Raw genomic sequence first — 17954 nt, forward strand, 5'->3', positions numbered from 1 at the left:
AGTGAAGCACTGCTTCCAGGGAAGAAACTGCACACTCACGGCGAGGTCCTCCAAGTTCAAGGAGGGCTGTTCAGGGGCTGAAGGCAGGCAGCCGTCCCCTGAAGTGGAATTGTTAGGACTTGCACAATGTACAAAGCACTTTTCTCGCAGTCGCTCACACATGTGACCTACGATGTCATTGCATCTGTGAACGTCACCGTTAAGCAAAACCTTGTTTTCATATTTCATCAGCATTTTAGAGCATATTTATTATTTGACTGTATGTTTCTTCCTTTAGAAGGAATTGTATTGTTCCACTATATCAGAATGGTTTTAATTGTCTAATAAATAATGTACTTACTTACTAGTGCACCATTAAAATACTGATAGTACACTGCAGAAAACCAGGAAAGCTATTTCACTGCCCAAAGTCTCCACAATGCACTGTAGAACGAGTGCCCTTAGGAAAGTGCTGGTAGATAGAAGAATGTGGAAAGGGAGTGCACTGCAAAACGTCCTAGAAGGAAAGCTCAGAAGGAGTGGGCGCAGTACGAAGATACTGCGCTGTGGAAAACTGACACAGTGCACTGTAGACAGTGCAGATAGATGAATCACCGGAGAAAGTCCTGCTACTGCCCCGCAGATGCTGCATTATAGAACTTTCCGCTCGGAAGTGACGGGAGTAGCATGGCCCCAGGGGGCCGAGAGCTGTTGGAAGCAGCAGCAGAGCCCTGCCCTGGTGACCTGTGACAGAGAGCACTCCGGACTCTGACAGCTGGATTCATTGATGGCGACGGAGCCAATCCAGGGGGTGGACGACAGAAGTGTAACTCAAGTTCCGTATAAAAGCTCTCCCGGGCTGCGCCGCTTCCAGTGGAGCCCGTGAAGAAGCATTGGCGGGGGTTGGGGAGTATCGTTGAGGCACGGTACCCATCGCAGCGTGTCACCCGTCCGAGCATGAGGCCCATTCAGTGCCTTGCGTGCCTGCTCCTCCCTGCACTCCTCAGCCTGCCCTCGGCGGAGCTCGACGACGATAACCAGGCTGGGGAGGGCAGTCCGGCGAGGGGCGACCCCTGCACCGCATGCACCTGGCGCCTGAATGCCCGCTACTCGCGCTTGGAGGCCATCAAGGCGCAGATCCTGAGTAAACTGCGCATGGAGCAGGCGCCTAACATCAGCGGCGAGGCGCTGCTGCAGATGCTGCCCCGGGCACCACCGCTCCAGAACCTCATGGACTCGCACGACGTGCAGCGGGACGACGGCAGCGAGGGCACGCTGGAGGATGACGACTACCACGCGACTGCCGAGACCATCATCAGCATGCCAACCGAACGTAAGTGTGTACCCCCGATGTACTGTTCCAGCAGAGCCAGGGCGTCCCCAAGCCACCTGAGCCCCAACAGAGCCAGGGCGTCCCCAGGCCACCTGAGCCCCAACAGAGCAAGGGCGTCCCCAAGACAGGGCGTCCCCGAGCCACCTGAGCCCCAACAGCGCCAGGGCGTCCACAAGCCACCTGAGCCCCAACAGAGCCAGGGCGCCCCCAAGCCACCTGAGTCCCAACAGAGCCAGGGCGTCCCCAGGCCACCTGAGCCCCAACAGAGCCAGGGCGTCCCCAGGCCACCTGAGCCCCAACAGCGCCAGGGCGCCCCCAAGCTGCCTGAGACCCAACAGAGCAAGGGCGTCCCCAAGACAGGGCGTCCCCGAGCCATCTGAGCCCCAACAGCGCCAGGGCGTCCACAAGCCACCTGAGCCCCATGGCGTTCCTGAGGCACCTGATCCCCAATAGAGCCAGGGCGTCCCGAGACACCTGAGACCCAGCAGAGCCAAGGCGCCCCCAAGCCACCTGACCCCAACAGCGCCAGGGCGTCCACAAGCCACCTGAGCCCCAACAGAGCCAGGGCGTCCCCAAGCCATCTGAGTCCCAACAGAGCCAGGGTGCCCCCAAGCCACCTGAGACCCAACAGAGCCAAGGCGTTCCCAAGCCACCTGAGACCCAACAGAGCCAAGGCGTTCCCAAGCCACCTGACCCCAACAGCGCCAGGGCGTCCACAAGCCACCTGAGCCCCAACAGAGCCAGGGCGTCCCCAAGCCATCTGAGTCCCAACAGAGCCAGGGCGCCCCCAAGCCACCTGAGACCCAACAGAGCCAAGGCGTTCCCAAGCCACCTGACCCCAACAGCGCCAGGGCGTCCACAAGCCACCTGAGCCCCAACAGAGCCAGGGCGTCCCCAAGCCATCTGAGTCCCAACAGAGCCAGGGCGCCCCCAAGCCACCTGAGACCCAACAGAGCCAAGGCGTTCCCAAGCCACCTGAGACCCAACAGAGCCAAGGCGTTCCCAAGCCACCTGAGTCCCAACAGAGCCAGGGTGTCCCCGAGCCACCTGAGACCCAACAGAGCCAAGGCGTCACCGAGCAACCTGAGCCCCAACAGAGCCAGGGTGTCCCCAAGTCACCTGAGCCTCAACAGAGCCGGGGCGTCCCCAAGCCACCTGAGCCCCAACAGTGCCAGGGCATCCCCGAGGCACCTTAGCCCAAACAGAGCCAGGGCGTCCTCAAGCCACCTGAGCCCCAACAGTGCCAGGGAGTTCCCAAGCCACCTGAGCCCCAACAGAGCCAGGGTGTCCCCAAGTCACCTGAGCCTCAACAGAGCCGGGGCGTCCCCAAGCCACCTGAGCCCCAACAGTGCCAGGGCATCCCCGAGGCACCTTAGCCCAAACAGAGCCTGGGCATCCCCAAACCACCTGAGCCCCAACAGTGCCAGGGAGTTCCCAAGCCACCTGAGCCCCAACAGAGCCAAGGCGTCCCAAGCCACCTGAGCCCCAACAGTGCCAGGGCGCCCCCGAGCCACCTGAGACCCAACAGAGCCAGGGCATCAACGAGCAACCTGAGCCCCAAAAGAGCCAGGGTGTCCCCAAGTCACCTGAGCCTCAACAGAGCCGGGGCGTCCCCAAGCCACCTGAGCCCCAACAGTGCCAGGGCATCCCCGAGGCACCTTAGCCCAAACAGAGCCAGGGCGTCCTCAAGCCACCTGAGCCCCAACAGTGCCAGGGAGTTCCCAAGCCACCTGAGCCCCAACAGAGCCAGGGTGTCCCCAAGTCACCTGAGCCTCAACAGAGCCGGGGCGTCCCCAAGCCACCTGAGCCCCAACAGTGCCAGGGCATCCCCGAGGCACCTTAGCCCAAACAGTGCCAGGGAGTTCCCAAGCCACCTGAGCCCCAACAGAGCCAGGGCGTCCTCAAGCCACCTGAGCCCCAACAGTGCCAGGGAGTTCCCAAGCCACCTGAGCCCCAACAGAGCCAGGGTGTCCCCAAGTCACCTGAGCCCCAACAGAGCCAGGGCGTCCCCAAGCCACCTGAGCCCCAACAGAGCCAGGGCGACCTCAAGCCATCTGAGCCCCAACAGAGCAAGGGCGACCTCAAGCCACCTGAGCCCCAACAGAGCCAGGGCGTCCCCTAGCCACCTGAGCCCCAACAGAGCCAGGGTGACCTCAAGCCACCTGAGCCCAAACAGAGCCAGGGCGTCCCCGAGCCCGTGGCAGAGTAGGCCTCAGTGTCCCTCTGCGCCCTAGAGCCACCTGAGTCCTTTGCAGCCAGAAACCAGAAGTGGCAAGGTGTCTCCCTGCCTCTTAGGTTTGTGGCGGCGCAGAGCCCCGTGAGCCGTGGCGTCTCTGGGCCACAGCAGTTCGTGGCTGTGCAGAGCACCGAAAGCCACGACGTCCCAATGCCACCTAGGCCAGTGGTATCCGCAATCAGACAGAGGCTGAGCCATGTATCCCCGAAACACTTAAGAACAGCAGGGTGCCCAGTAGAGCCAGGGTGTCATGGAGCCACCTGAACCCCAATGCCATGCTTTTTGTTATGAACTGTGCAACTAAAGATTTGACTCTAGTGAGTCCCCTCCTGTGGCGGAACAGAGCACTGTGAGCCACAGCGTCCCAATGCTATCCCTGCCAGTGGAAGCCCTGATTCCGACAAAGACTTTTATCCCCGAGACAACATAGAGGGGACAGTTCCGCAGCGTGAGGAAGCCACCCGAGCACCACGAGCAACAGATTTCCCGAGCCGGTGGCCGCGCAGAGAAGAGCAGTGAGCCACAGTGGCACGGAGTTCCCCGAGGCAGGGCACAGCCCTGGCGTCACTGACCCACCACTAGCCGGAGCTCAGAAGAGACACGGCGGCACATGGCCACCAGAGCCCGTAGCAATCGAAGCCACCTGAGCCCGTAGCAGCCGGTGCCACCTGCGCCTGTGGCAGCCAGAGCCACTGGAGCCCGTAGCAGCCAGAGTCACCTGCGCCAACCGAAGCCACCTGAGCCCGTAGCAGCCAGAGCAACTTCAGCCCGTAGCAGCAAGAGCCACTGCGCCTGTGGCAGCCGGAGCCACCAGAGCATGTAGAAGCCGGAGCCACTTCTACACGTAGCAGCCAGAGTCACCTGCGCCTGTGGCAACCGGAGCCACCTGAGTCCGTAGCAGCCAGAGTCACCTGCGCCTGTGGCAACCGGAGCCACCTGAGTCCGTAGCAGCCGGAGCCACTTCAGCCCATAGCAGCCAACCTGCGCCAACCGAAGCCACCTGAGCCCGTAGCAGCCAGAGCCACTGCGCCTGTGGCAGCCTAAGCCTATAAGCAGCCAGAACTACTTCAGCCTGTAGCAGCCGGAGCCACTTCAGCCCATAGCAGCCAGAGTCACCTGCGCCAACCGAAGCCACCTGAGCCCGTAGCAGCCAGAGCCACTGCGCCTGTGGCAGCCGAAGCCTCCTGAGCCTCTAGCAACCAGAGCCACTTCCGCCCGTAGCAGCCGGAGCCACCTGCGCCTGTGGCAACCGAAGCCCCCTGAGCCCGTAGCAGCCAGAGCCACCTGCGCCCCTGGCAACCTGAGCCCGTAGCAGATTCAGATTCACAGAATGCGCACAGATTCACAGAATGCGCGCACACTCGGGAGCTTATGAAGTCGCAGAGCCCGACAGAATTGCAAAGACCCTCTTAAGAACCCCAGGATCTGAAAAGTCCACGGAAAGGGTATATTCTAGGTATAGTCTAGTTTTACTTCAACTGCGGTGCAAATCTGTTCATTCATGTTTTTGACAGGGCAAGGAGCAACGATTCACCCTTTTTAACCTGCTCCACCCCCCCTCCCATTGTAAGCAGCGAGCCTCTCGTGCTAGATTTTCATGAAACTAGAGAACTGAAACTCAGCAAGGTGCATTCATTTTAGCCAGTTTTAAGGCAGATTAATCTGAAAGCGCCAGTCATTAGCTGAACAAAAATGATTTGTCGATGGAAACTAAGTCTTAATCATAGCGACAGAAAGACTATCACCAACTCTCATATATGCCTCTTTCTCTCTCTCTCTCTCTCTCTCTCTCTCCTCTCTCTCTCCCTCACTATATATATATATAATATATATTATATATGTATATAAATATAAAAAATGTATATTCACACACACACACATATACATATGTCTCTCAATGAAATTCTACGCAGACAGACCTCTACAAAGTTTAATTGGCCACTCAAATTAAGACACAGGAACCCCCTCTAGGCAAGTGCTGTTTTTTAGGGCTAGGAGATCCTGAACCCATCCAGACTTTAAAACATCTGCATGGTAAAATATCACAGTTTTCATGTAATCTCACCCATAATCCGTTGCTGTCAAGAATAATGCTGCTAACTGCTGTGGCAGACCCTGACGTTCAACATTTTGTAGCTCGCCCAAAATATTAAAATCACATTTTGTGACCACCATTTACCCTCTAGTCACTGTCTCCTCTCCTTGACTAACGCGCACTAAACCTTAAAGGATCTAAAGCGTTTTTCAAAAAAACATATTTTAAAACAGTATTTTTCCTATGTAAAGTCAGAGAAAAACACACTAATAGCACTGAAAAAACATACATGAAGCGACAACATAGTTAAATAAACCCTGCTGCTAAAAAAACATTGAATATGACTCATGATGATGTCTTTTTGACCCTCCTCTATGTGTTGTTCGTACAGAGAATGGAGACTGCTAAATTAAACGCACTACCAGTGCATAGCTTCCCAGCCACACATTGTAATAAGGAGTCTGCAGTGGCACTCCCCAGCAGACACATGTCCCTGCCATGGATGGACATTGAAATAAAACTGTTTCCGTTTCCAACAAACAGATGTGGAAACGAGGCATCAGGGGTACTGTCAATGCCACCTTTGATGTGATCTTTGCATACAGATGACACCGAATGTTTCAGTTAATGGTACTATTAACACATATCCCCATAGATCTATTGCAGTTATGAGGCTGCAGTGCTGCTATTGGCATGCAGAAATACAAGAAACACATTTACATGGAAGGAAGATTTAGAAGCCCCTTGCGCCACTTTTGCGTCACTTTTAACATCGGAAAAGTGGCGCAAAAGCGGCGCAAGGAGCTTGTAAACCTGCCCCCATGTGTTTAGTCTGCCTGCCTCACCCAACATGACCACTTTGAACAACAGCAACTTAGGTCCTGTTTGATGGATCTGCAATACGTTTCTTTAAGAATTTCACCTACCATTGAGTTCAGAAATGTTTGTGTAGATTGGCCAGCACGAGTTCTAAGGGGTTACCAAAAGTTGAATTTCTCAAAGACTAATATGGGTATATCCGCATTGTAACCTCAAGAAACGCTTTGCAGAATTACAGCAAGCCTCGCATAAGATTAGAGCTTGATCCAACTTAAACAATTTCATTCTTTTAGAGTAAATCCATTCAGTAGCTTCTGAAAAAAAATAAAAAAGGAAAAATTGCAACATTTAGAGATGTCTTGGGTCTGATTGCAGATCAGGAACATGCTTGGCTCGGCGTGGCATACACCTTGAAAATGTGCATCTGACACAAACGAGGACTGTGCACTTCAGATTGAATAACAATATCATCCATGCAGCACATGCGCTAACAAACTCTCCCACTTATCATTTGTGCTGAACAAAGTTCCGCCTTCAAAGGTGGGCAGCAGTTAGAACAGCCGCTCTGTATTTCAATACAGGTGTATCCAGCCCCCTTTGGAGGGCTCAATAAATCTCACAGGTTGGGGCAGCCTGTTCAAGATCCCCTTGTGGAGGGACTGGGGTATGGGATGAGGCTGGGGCTACCCTTACCTCTTCCCTTAGAGTGGCTTGAGGGGCATGCTAACTGTGTTTCTCTTTCTAGGTGGTGCAGTTAGTGTGCCCCTTAACAGCCTTCTTGATAATGCACTCACATCTGTATGTGATGCAAGAACCAACGGCATGCCTTTATTTGCAACGAGTCACTTCTCCATGTAAGTGGAAGCAGGCCTCCCTTCTATTGGGCAGGAGTGTGATGTGGGCCCATGCAATAGGTGTTATAGAAGGGGGCCTGCAATCATCTGCTGCCCATGCTGGGACAAAGAAGGGCCCCCCTGCACAAAAAGTAGATACACACGTCCATTGTCCACGGCATATCTGTAACCTGGCTGCTGGGTTGCTCAATTCACGAACTAACTGTCAAACAGCCATTTTGAATACAAACACAAAGCTGATTGATTAAGACCCCCCCTCCCCCCTTATCTTGTGCATTGCTCTGGTGGTTCATGAACCTGGAGGAATGGCTCTAGAAACCATTAATAAGTTCGCAAACAGGCTTAACCTCTAAAGAAGAGAAGATTAGTTAGGTTTATGTGGGGGCAAGGTGACTACACACTAGCCACATGGGGATGATGACACAGCTCATAAAGGTGAAAAATGCCACAGGGAGAAACTACAATGTGAATTTTGTGAAGTATTTGCCCAGTTTAAGAACAAATATACCAATTTTGTTCCCCTTTAGAGTGAAAAGTAAATCAGTTTGACATTAACAGCCAATCCTGAACATGCAAATGTAATTCTCAAATTTCACACTGTCATTTTTTTTGGTGACTCTTTAGTCATTTAGAAAAAAACTAACGACCCCAAAATCAATCTTGTCTCATCTCTCCGAGCCATTACCTAAGCCATGAACCACCACGCTCAATTTATTTTTTTGAGAAACAATTTTATTGTTTTTTAAACAAAAAATACCAGCCGTCGTCAAATACAGTATTCCACAGCATTCGTCTGACATTTCCCTTTTACATACACGGGGGAGATAGGATTGCAGTACATAGTCCTACAGATCCCCACACAGTGTACATAGTTTCAGAAGGAGATAATATGTTTATTCTATCTGGCACAGCCATTTGCCCCAAACCTTGCGGTATTTAGCCAGACACCCTAGCCTCGAACAACGGTTTCTCTTGTGCTGAGCACAAGTCCACACCTCTGCACCATTTGGTTATGCCAGGGGATCCCGGATTTATCCAACTAGCCGTGATGTCTGGCTTGGCCATCATTATGGCAGTAGTAAGAAATTGTTTGTCAGCTCGGGAGCCATCTGGTGCCATCCATAATTCCCAGGAGTATATTTAAGGCGTTGTGCGGGACGTCCCAGCCCAGGGCCTTATTTTATTTTTCTTTTAGAAGTTTTCTATAGCGCTGGCCAGACCGGAGGGTATCGGAGCGCTTTACAGTAGATGTAGAGAAGACAGACATAGAACAATAAAGCAAAAATAGATTCATACATGTTTAAAGATTAAAAATTGTCTGGCGCCTGAGGGGTGACTTTGAGGTAGGGACTTTGAGGTAGTCAGAGGTTCAGGGTGTGCTGTTGAGGTAGAGCAGTCCGAAGGCGTTTTCGATTCATAGTATTCTTGATGTATAGCCAAAGTTATTATTGAACTTCTTTCTTACGTGATGACTGGTCGCTGCCATGCAGAGGCGTGTTGGTTACGTAATTGAGTTCGGGAATGCACGGTTGAGGTAGAGAATTTTTAGTTGGCTCTTGAATTCTGGAAAGGAAGGGGTAGTTCTGATGTCCACAGGGATGGAGTTCCACATTTTAGGAGCGTTGCCTGCAAAAGAGCGGGCTGCAGTTTTTTGTTTCCGGGTTTTCAGGGGGATGAGTAGGAGGGAGTTTGAACTTCTGAGACTTCTGGATTGACCAGCTTTCTTGAGCTTAGAGGCTAAGTATTCTGGTTTCCCTGTGTGCAAGGCTTTGTGTGTAAGGCAGGCCGTTCTGAAGCTAGCGCGCATTTCCACAGGTAGCCATTTTAGATCTCTGAGTGCGGGAGATATGTGGTCGAATTTCTTTGCACCGGAGACCATTCTGGCAGCTGCATTGAGGGTAGTTTTGAGTGACGGTAGGTGGGATAGAGCTGTGCCGGAGAGGGTTGCGATCCCATAGTCCAGTCGGGACAGCACCAGTGATTGGGTGGCTTGTTTGAGATCTCTCTGTGGAATGTGCGGTTTGATTTTGTTGAGGAGTTTCAGATTGAGGAAGGAGCTCTTAGCGGAGTTCTTGATGTGGTTCGTCATTGATAGTTTGTGGTCAAGGGTGATTCAAAGTGATTTTACTGTGTTAGTCAGGGTGAGATTTCCATTTAGGGCATCAATAGCTTTCACCCATTCAATGATTTGCAGGTTATCCTCCTTGTTAGAGATGAGGAGGATCTCGGTTTTTCCTTGATTGAGTTTAAGGTGATTCGTCGCTAGCCAGTCTTGGACTTCTTGAGAGTGTTGTTGAGCCTTAGAATATCATTAAAGGAGGAGGTTTCTATGTAGATCTGTGTGTCATCTGCATAGAGATGGAAAGGGATGTTGCCTTTTTTCAGTATGGTGGTGAGGGGTACCATATATATGTTGAACAGTTGAGGAGAGAGAACAGATCCTTGGGGGACACATCTGGTCACCGGGAGAGGGTCGGATGTGAAGGATTTGATTTTAACTCTTTGGAAGCGATTCTGAAAGAAGGAGGAGAACCATTGAAGGACCCCATCGTCCACACCTACTCGTTCGTTGAGGGCCTTGATGAGCAGCTTGTGGTCTACCGTGTCAAAGGCCGCTGACAGGTCTAGGAGGATGAGTAGGCAACAGTGATCTGAATCAAGGGAGTTGCGGATGTCATCCACTATGTTCAGGATTGCGGTTTCGGTGCTATAGCCTTTTCTGAAGCCTGATTGGTTATTGTCTAGAAGATTAATGTTGTCAATCTGGTTGTTTTGTTGGCGTAGCACACATTTTTCTAGGATTTTGGCTAGGAAGGGCAGACTGGAGACTGGTCTAAAGTTGTTCAGGTCATTAGTGTCTAGGCCTGGTTTCTTCAGAAGAGGTGTAACCTGGCCGACTTTGAGGCAGTCAGGGATGATGCCAGGGTTTAAGGAGCTATTGATGATTTCACACCAGAGTGGAGCAAGGGTGAGTTTCAGGTCTTTGGCCATTTGGGAGGGGATGGGATCAAGGTTGTGCGATGAGGGTTTGGAGGATGAGATTAGATTGAGGATCTCAGCTTCGTGGATGTGGTCAAAGGAGGACCAATCGATTGTGGTAGAATCTCTAGAGATGGTTTCGATTGTTGTTAGGTCGTTATTGCCATGCGGATGGGGGTTGATGTCGAGAGATAGTTCAATGTTGGCGATTTTTTCGTTAAAGGAGGTGGCAAAGTTATCACATAGGGTTTTGGAGGGCTGGGGATGGATAGTAGATGGCTTGGATGTTTGTTTTCTGATGATGTCAAAGAGTTCTCTTGGTCTGTTTTTTGCCTTGTCCAGCGCATTGCAGAAGAAGTTTGTTTTTTCGCTATTGATATGCTTCTTGTACCTTCTTCTTACTGTTCTGAGTTCTTCGCAACGGCTGGAGGAGGGGTTTTTTCTCCAATGGCGTTCTGTGGCTATGAGATGTCTTCTTTCCTCGTTGATGTCCTTGTTAAACCACGTTCTAGATGGGATGTTCCTTGGTTTTTTCTGTTTTAGGGGTGCCAATTGGCCTAGGATGGCAGACGTAGTAGTGTTGTAGTGTGAGGTGAGTTCAGTAGTTGAGAGGCCTTCCGAGAAGATTGGCAGGGTGGAGGCTATTCTTTCTTCTAGTTCAACTGTGTTGATCTGTAATAGGTTCCTGGACCATGTAGGGGGGACTGCGATGGGTGGTTGGCACAGGATCGGTTGTGTGGGGTGGAATAGGATTAGGTGATGGTCTGACCAGTCTACCGGAAGGATGTGGTCTATAGAAATTGCATCATGTTGGGTGATGATGGCGTCCAGGATTGCCCCTTTATTGTGGGTCTCTTTTGAGCAGTGTTGGGTAAGGATGTTGGAATGTAGAAGTTTGTTTAGGGATTGTATTGTGGCACTGTTCTCATTGTTCCAGTGGAGGTTAAGATCACCTAGAATGAGGCTGTTGGACTCTCTGAGAGAGCAATGGGCGATCAGGTCTGATAGTTGTGCAGTGAACATGGCGTTGTTACCAGGGGGATGATATAGTAGGTGGCATTGCAGTAGCTTGTTGTTGGTGGTTTTGATGTTGGTAGTAAGGCATTCAAAGGAGTTGTAATTAAAGGTATCAGTTTCGATCACTGATAGGTTGTTGTTGTGGATAATTGCCACGCCTCCGCCTTTTTGGTCCTTCCTATCTTTATTGATGATGGAGAAGCCCGGAGGGACGAGCATATCTAGGATAGGTGGGGAAGAGTCGTTTAGCCAGGTCTCGGTGATGAAGGCTACGTCTATGTAATGGTTGAGGATGGATTCTGCTAGCTCTGTAGAATGTTTTGTGGCAGATCTGCAGTTTATGAGCATGCAGTTGGTCCGGGGAGAGTCTTTTTTTATTGGTTCGGTAGGGATGGTGATTCGTGAGTTCTTTCTCTATAGAGTCCCAATAGCGTGCAATGACAGGGCAGGCTCATACCATGTGAAAGAACTCTGCTTGGTCGTAATTGCAGCGTGCACAAGATGCATTTGACTTCATACCTGTGCTAAAGAGGCGCTTGGGTGTTAGGTAGGTAGCATGTATATAATATAGTTGGACAAGACGAAGCCTGGAGGAGGTGTTGACTGTCTTGGGTGCCATTAAAGCGTCTCTCCAGTCTTCCTCTTCAAATGGTATCCACCCAGTGCTCCCATACGTTTTGTAGCCGGGCTAGTGTGTTTGAAGTGTTATTGGTTAGGGAGCGGTAGATACGAGAGACACCCCCCTTTCCTAGGTTACCTGTCATAATCTGCGCCTCAGGGGGACTATACTCTGGGAGGGATGTGCCCTGGGGCACGTGTAAGTAGAGGGTGTGACGTAGCTGCAGATATCTATAAAATTGTCAGGGGTGCAGGGAATAACAGGTTTGTAGGTCTTGGAATGTGGGCATATGGACGCTCGTCCACACGTCCCCAAGCTGCGAAATACCAATGTGGGGTCATGGCCAGAATCCCTCCAGGCCACTGACCTCACAAAGCCAGATCCCCTGCCAAAGTAGTGTGGGTGTGACGCAGGGAAGCGCGCCAGGCTAGTAGAACCACCTGAGTCACCGTTGGCATTGTCCTGGGGATAGTTCCCCTCGACTTCATCGCCTGGATCCTGGGTAGACCCAGATCGCCTAGTTCTAGTCTGAATGCTGGATCTGACCAGCCACCGTTGAACCAGTCATGCAGCGTGAGTAAGCTGGTTGCCAGAGAGTATAGATACAGATTAGTCATGCCCATGCCACCATCAAAGGACGGAATCCGGCACTGGGATATGGCTAAGCAGGGTCTCCGTCCACCCCAAAGGAATTTAGTAGTCCGAATGTTGATCTCTTTAAACCAGGTTCATGGGAATTGTAGAGGGGTGTTAAGGATCATGTAGAAGAACCTGAGGAGTATCATCATTTTGAAGAGGGCGACTCTTACAGGGGATTAAGCGGTAGCGTTTGCCACTTATGGTGAACAGCTCGGGCTTTCTTCACCAGCGGGGTGATGTTAAGTGACCAGGCGAGATCAGGGAACAGGTCCTCCCTGATTCCAGATTCCCAAGTATTTGAATGACTGTCTTCTGATAGGTATCGTGAATTGCAAGTCAAAACAGTCTCTTGATAAGGGACCAGGATGGATTTGCAGGAATTTAGCTTCAGACCAGAGACTTGTCCAAAGAGATGCAAAACCCGGAGGCAGCGAGGGCCAGATTGGCCAGGAAAAGCTAAACATCATCTGCGTATAACGCAATTTTGCCCTTCACAGAATTTGGCCCTCTCCAACCTTGAATACAGTCATCAGATCGCACAAGGCATGCCAAGGGTTCCATCGCCAGGGCAAAAAGGAGCGGGGAGAGGGGGCAGCCCTGCCTCGTTCCCCTTTCAATGGAGAATAGCTCAGAGAGTGCCTTATTGACTAGGACTCGTGCTTGTGGTCAAGAGTATAATACCTTGACCAGGTTCCGGAAGAGTTGGCTCATCCCCACCTCGATTAGGATGTCTTCTAGATATCACCAGTCTATGGAATCAAACGCCTTCTCATAATCAAGAAGAAGTAGAGCTAAATAAGGGGTTAGTGATTGGCGATGCACTAAGCACACTCGATTTATTAAGAAATGTCCGAGCTAGACGGGGGTAATAGCATACATGTCAACGTTAGAAAGAAGGAGCACACCCTATAGAGGTGGAAATGTACTTTATACAAATAATGTTAATTTTACACCATGCGGTTCAGGAAGCAGATAATGAACATGCACCCAGTTGAAATCTAACTATAGCGAATATCGATGCTGAAATGAAAACTTCTTTTACTCTTCAGGTGATAAAATCACTTACAGATGAAATGTTTAAGAGGAATAAAAACTAATCAGAAAGAAGAAGGCGACTAGACCCTGGATCGTAGAGCTCCCGAAGGCATGGCTGAAGAATATTCCCTTTTGGCTCTGCTGATAATAAAGCTGAGAACAAGGCACAATTGAAGGACACACCTATTCAGGATCTTGCTGTGCACAAATAATGGGCAAAGCCAGTTCGGCAGCACAAGGGCTGGTGTGGCCAGGCAGGGTCCCTAAAACATATTGTGCACTACTGAAGGCCAAGTATACCTGGTTCATTGGAACCGGGATTTGCCGAGGACCTTCATCCACAGTCAATACGCACAGTGAAAGGTCGTGCGCTTGTGTGTTTTTAAAATTTGTATTCTGTTTACTGAAGATATAAGTCAATACACAATGGAGAGTGTAGAAGTACAATAACATCGTAATATTATGTACAATACAATCCAGGCACACATCAGAATACATAAACAGTATGTAAAGTATTCTTCAACACTAATGAAAATTTGAGCGCTACGATTGATGGACAGAGAAGAGAATGTTGATCTGTTCTCTAATTCTGTATTAAATTCAACCTAATGAATGAAATGAAATGAAATTTGATTTATAAAGCGCATGGCTGCCCGAAAGCGTCCCAGCGCTAACAGAAAATAGAACAAAAAGCAAACTGAGGATGAAACCAATAGTTAAGAGTCCTTAGGAAAAATAATTGTTTTAAGTGCCTTTCGAAACTTAAGATAACAGGGTTCGGCGCGAATCCAATTGGGGAGGGAGTTCCAATTTTTTGCTGCATTTACGGAAAAGCGGCGACCCCCTGTGCGTGCCTTCCTAAATCTGGGGACCCTTGCAAGATTTCCAAGGTCCGACCGGAGAGCCTGAGATGATTTATAGGGGCACATCAGGCTCCTGAGGATCGGAGGTCCTTTACCCTGAAGAGACCTATGGGTGATGCATAGCGATTTGAAGATGACTCTTTCGCGTATTGGCAGCCAAACAAAACCAGCAGACACGTGTTTAGTCGCATATGGAATTTCTTCCGCAACTTCCTCACGGCTGAGTGAGATGAAAAAAATCTTCGTATTCGCGCTGCCGGTGATACTTCCAACCCGGCTGGGCTGTATCCTATTTGTTGTAACGATCAGGGTTTTAAGATAGCTGTATATAATGCCAGAATGTGGCGGGTGCCGTGAGAGTTGCTGAGCAGGTTGATCACTGCGCTCTGCACAATTATTTTGGTGCCTTAGTGTAGAAATGTCTCCTGGACGATCACAGAATCGTCCGTGAGACACGTAGCCTGGTCGTGCTCTAGCGCACTGTGTGCAATGGACTGCGTAGGGTATACCCAGAGATACCTGAAGTGTGCCTGTGCACAGTTGTAATAAAGGTCCTTGTCTGGTGTAAACAGCCCACCCTGCTCAAAAGGAAGCATCAGTCTCTCCTAGGAGGCTCTGGGTTGTTTCCCGGCCAATGCCACTAAAATCATGTTGGAACGTAGCCCATGCCTGAAGCTGCTAGTAAGAGGGAAGGAGAGACTGATGAACAAATAAAGACATTTGGGCAATATAACCATTTGAGCAATGGTCAGGCACCCTACCAAAGAGAGCGGCAATCGTGCCCACTGTTTCACATGGCTCTCTAACTCAGATGACCACAATTGGATCTCCAAAGAACCTCAATGTCTTGGTTTAACCCCATCGCCCTGATACCACATCGGGTTGTCTGCCCAGCGAGGGGGAACTCACAGAGAACTGCATGGTGGCCCCTTTAAGCAGGAATATAACCAACTTTGCCCAGTTTATAAATATGCCTGATAGCTCACCAAATCTGATGAATTCCCTTATCAGTGGGTCTAAATTCATGGCCGGGGGTTTCACATATAAAGTAATGTCATCCACATACATACAAGGAGACAAGTATCACCTGAGGTGTGAAGGGAAGACCTCAGTAGGTATGGTGCTCCCTAAGGTGGATGTATGAAATGGTGGTCAGCGCACTCCTATTGTGTCAAAAGAAGAATTAGACTATTCAAAAATAACTCCGTTTGCGTGCTACCCAGTGAGAGGCAGCCAGCCTCACATACATAAATCTCTGCAGGTGAATGTTCACCAGTGTACTAGGTGCACAGCATAATATGTAGAACCAGTTCTCTACCAAATGTAATCAAAAAAGCAACCTCTTTAAACAATTTCTTTGAACAAAACGAGTATATTGCAACCAACAGCAATAGAGTCAAGTGTATAACAGTGTCTAATCACCTGTTCAATTTACATAAATAAAATTTTGGAATGCAATAAATCAAACATCAATTTTCACAGTGATTAGCTTTAAGCAAATGAATAACGTAATCTAAAAAAAAAATCGGCAAAGATGCCCATTCCAATGCATTTTGGGATCTGATTAATCCCTTCTTCAGTGGCCACTGTAAAAAAAACGATGAACAACCAATCATAATACGATACTATTACTTACTAGTACTGTTATACAAACACAATGACGTTCAGAAAGGACCAAAGGACCTCAACCACCTTTATGTACTTACAGACGGCAAGAGTGAAGAGTTTGCGTTATAAGTGAAGCATGCGAATCGAGAAATGAGGGTGATCAATAAAAATGTGACTGTAAAAGATATGACTAACAAAGCAAATTAGAAAGTGCACACGCGATAGATAATAAAGAAATAGTGAAGAAAGTTGTACCAAGGTACCACAAAACGACCCGTGCTGTCGATACTCTGTGTCCAAAGATTCCCAAAAGATGCATGCACTCAATCAAGACATGAACGGCCAGCCATCTTGTATACTGAAGGTCAACTCATTGAATGCTATGGAAGCCGAATACCACTGTTATGCGAAAGATTTAGAGCGAGACTAGCCCCCCAAAATGTGGAAAAACACAATACTCAATGTCCTGAAAGTCGTTCTGTAAACGAGCGGAGAATGGCAAACAGTGATTAATCATGAAAGCCAGAATTACCTCAATGACAGCCGCGGTCGGAAATGGGAGTACCTGCAGGGCAGTGACGTGGGGAGGGGGAGGGGAAGGGTGGGAGGTAGTAATGTATGGATTACGGAGCTTTACAGGTAAGTAAACATATAAATAAATAAAATCTTCAAATGCGATGCAGTGCATGCAACAAAATTCATTTTATTTATTTATATGTTTACTTACCTGTAAAGCTCCGTAATCCATACATTACTAAGGTGAGGACCTCAGTTTTGTCAGTGTTAAGATTGAAGTACTTGTTCTGCATCCAGCTGGCGACATCAGTCATACATAGTGGAAGTTCGTTTTGGTGGAGTCTGCAGACAGGGACATGATGAGTTGTATGTTGTCAGCATAGGAAATGATGTTCATCTCATCCACTTTGACCAGGGTGGCTAAAGGAGCCATGTAAGTGTTGAAGATCTTTCGGGGACTCTGAAGATTATCTCATTTGGGCCTGAGGAGAGGAGTGGGTAGATGCTTTGGGTTCTTTCTGTAAGGAAGGAAGCGATCAACTTGAGGGCTTTCCCTTGGATTCCTGTCTAGTGGATTCCAAGCAGCAGGGAGTATTGGGATGTGGTGCTGAAAGTTGCAGATAGGTCGAGCAGAATCAGGGCTACGGGTTCTCCCCTGTCCATGAGAGCTCAGTGGCAGTGATCAGGGCAGTCTCCATGTTGTGGTTTGCTTATAAGCCTGACTGCAAGGAGTCCAAGAGTTTGTTTATTTTCAGGTGGTTGGTTAGTTGGATGTTTATAGCTATTTCTAGAACTTTGGCTGGGAAGGGGAGTCAGAATATCGGCCGGTAGTTTTTGAGTTCTGCCAGGTCCGCTGAGGTTTTTTTAGGAGCGGCTTGACCTCCGCTTGCTTCCAGGTGGCTGGGAAGTTGGGTCACTCGATGGAGGTGTTGATGATGGAAGGGAGTTCCTTGCTAATGGCGTGGATTTCCGTATTGAACATGTGATGAAGCAGGGATCTTTGGGGGCTCTGAGTGTATGGAACCCATGATAGTGGCGGTGGTCTTGGGGTGTGAGTGGGTCCCACATGGTGATGGTGGTTAGGTTATGGTCATTTTTGGTGAGGAATCCTTCAAGGATTTAAAAGGTTGGTTGGGGTAAGGTTGCGATTTTGTCATGGAAAAATTCTGTGATAGAGTCGCCGAGGTCCTGGGAAAGGGCGATGGAGGGTTGGAGAGCTCCTTAATAATGCAGAAGGATTCCTTGCTGTGGTTGGAGCTAGCTTTTAGGTAGGAGTTGAGGGAATCCTTCTTGGCGTTATTCAATTGTGAGTGGTAGTTGTTTAGTGTTTGTTTGAATTTTTCTCTTTCTCTGCTGCCCATGGCCAAAAGCCATGTACATCTCGTTCAACGGTATAGGGAGTGGTTTGCATAAGGACTGATG

At 49.4% G+C, this 17954-nt stretch overlaps 1 protein-coding gene across 1 annotated transcript in view; it reads left to right on the plus strand.

Annotated features, from left to right (window-relative positions):
• Positions 1 to 756: 756 nt before the first annotated feature.
• The window catches only part of MSTN (myostatin), a 73538-nt gene continuing 56340 nt past the window's right edge, over positions 757 to 17954 (plus strand). The window contains exon 1 of the mRNA XM_086955373.1: positions 757 to 1312. Within this exon, the coding sequence (XP_086811499.1) occupies positions 937 to 1312 (376 nt within the window). The 5' untranslated portion in view covers positions 757 to 936. The remainder of the gene's footprint in view (positions 1313 to 17954) is intronic.

The sequence above is a fragment of the Lissotriton vulgaris genome, chromosome 2_1 (assembly GCF_964263255.1).
Source record: "Lissotriton vulgaris chromosome 2_1, aLisVul1.2, whole genome shotgun sequence".
Taxonomy (NCBI): domain Eukaryota; kingdom Metazoa; phylum Chordata; class Amphibia; order Caudata; family Salamandridae; genus Lissotriton; species Lissotriton vulgaris.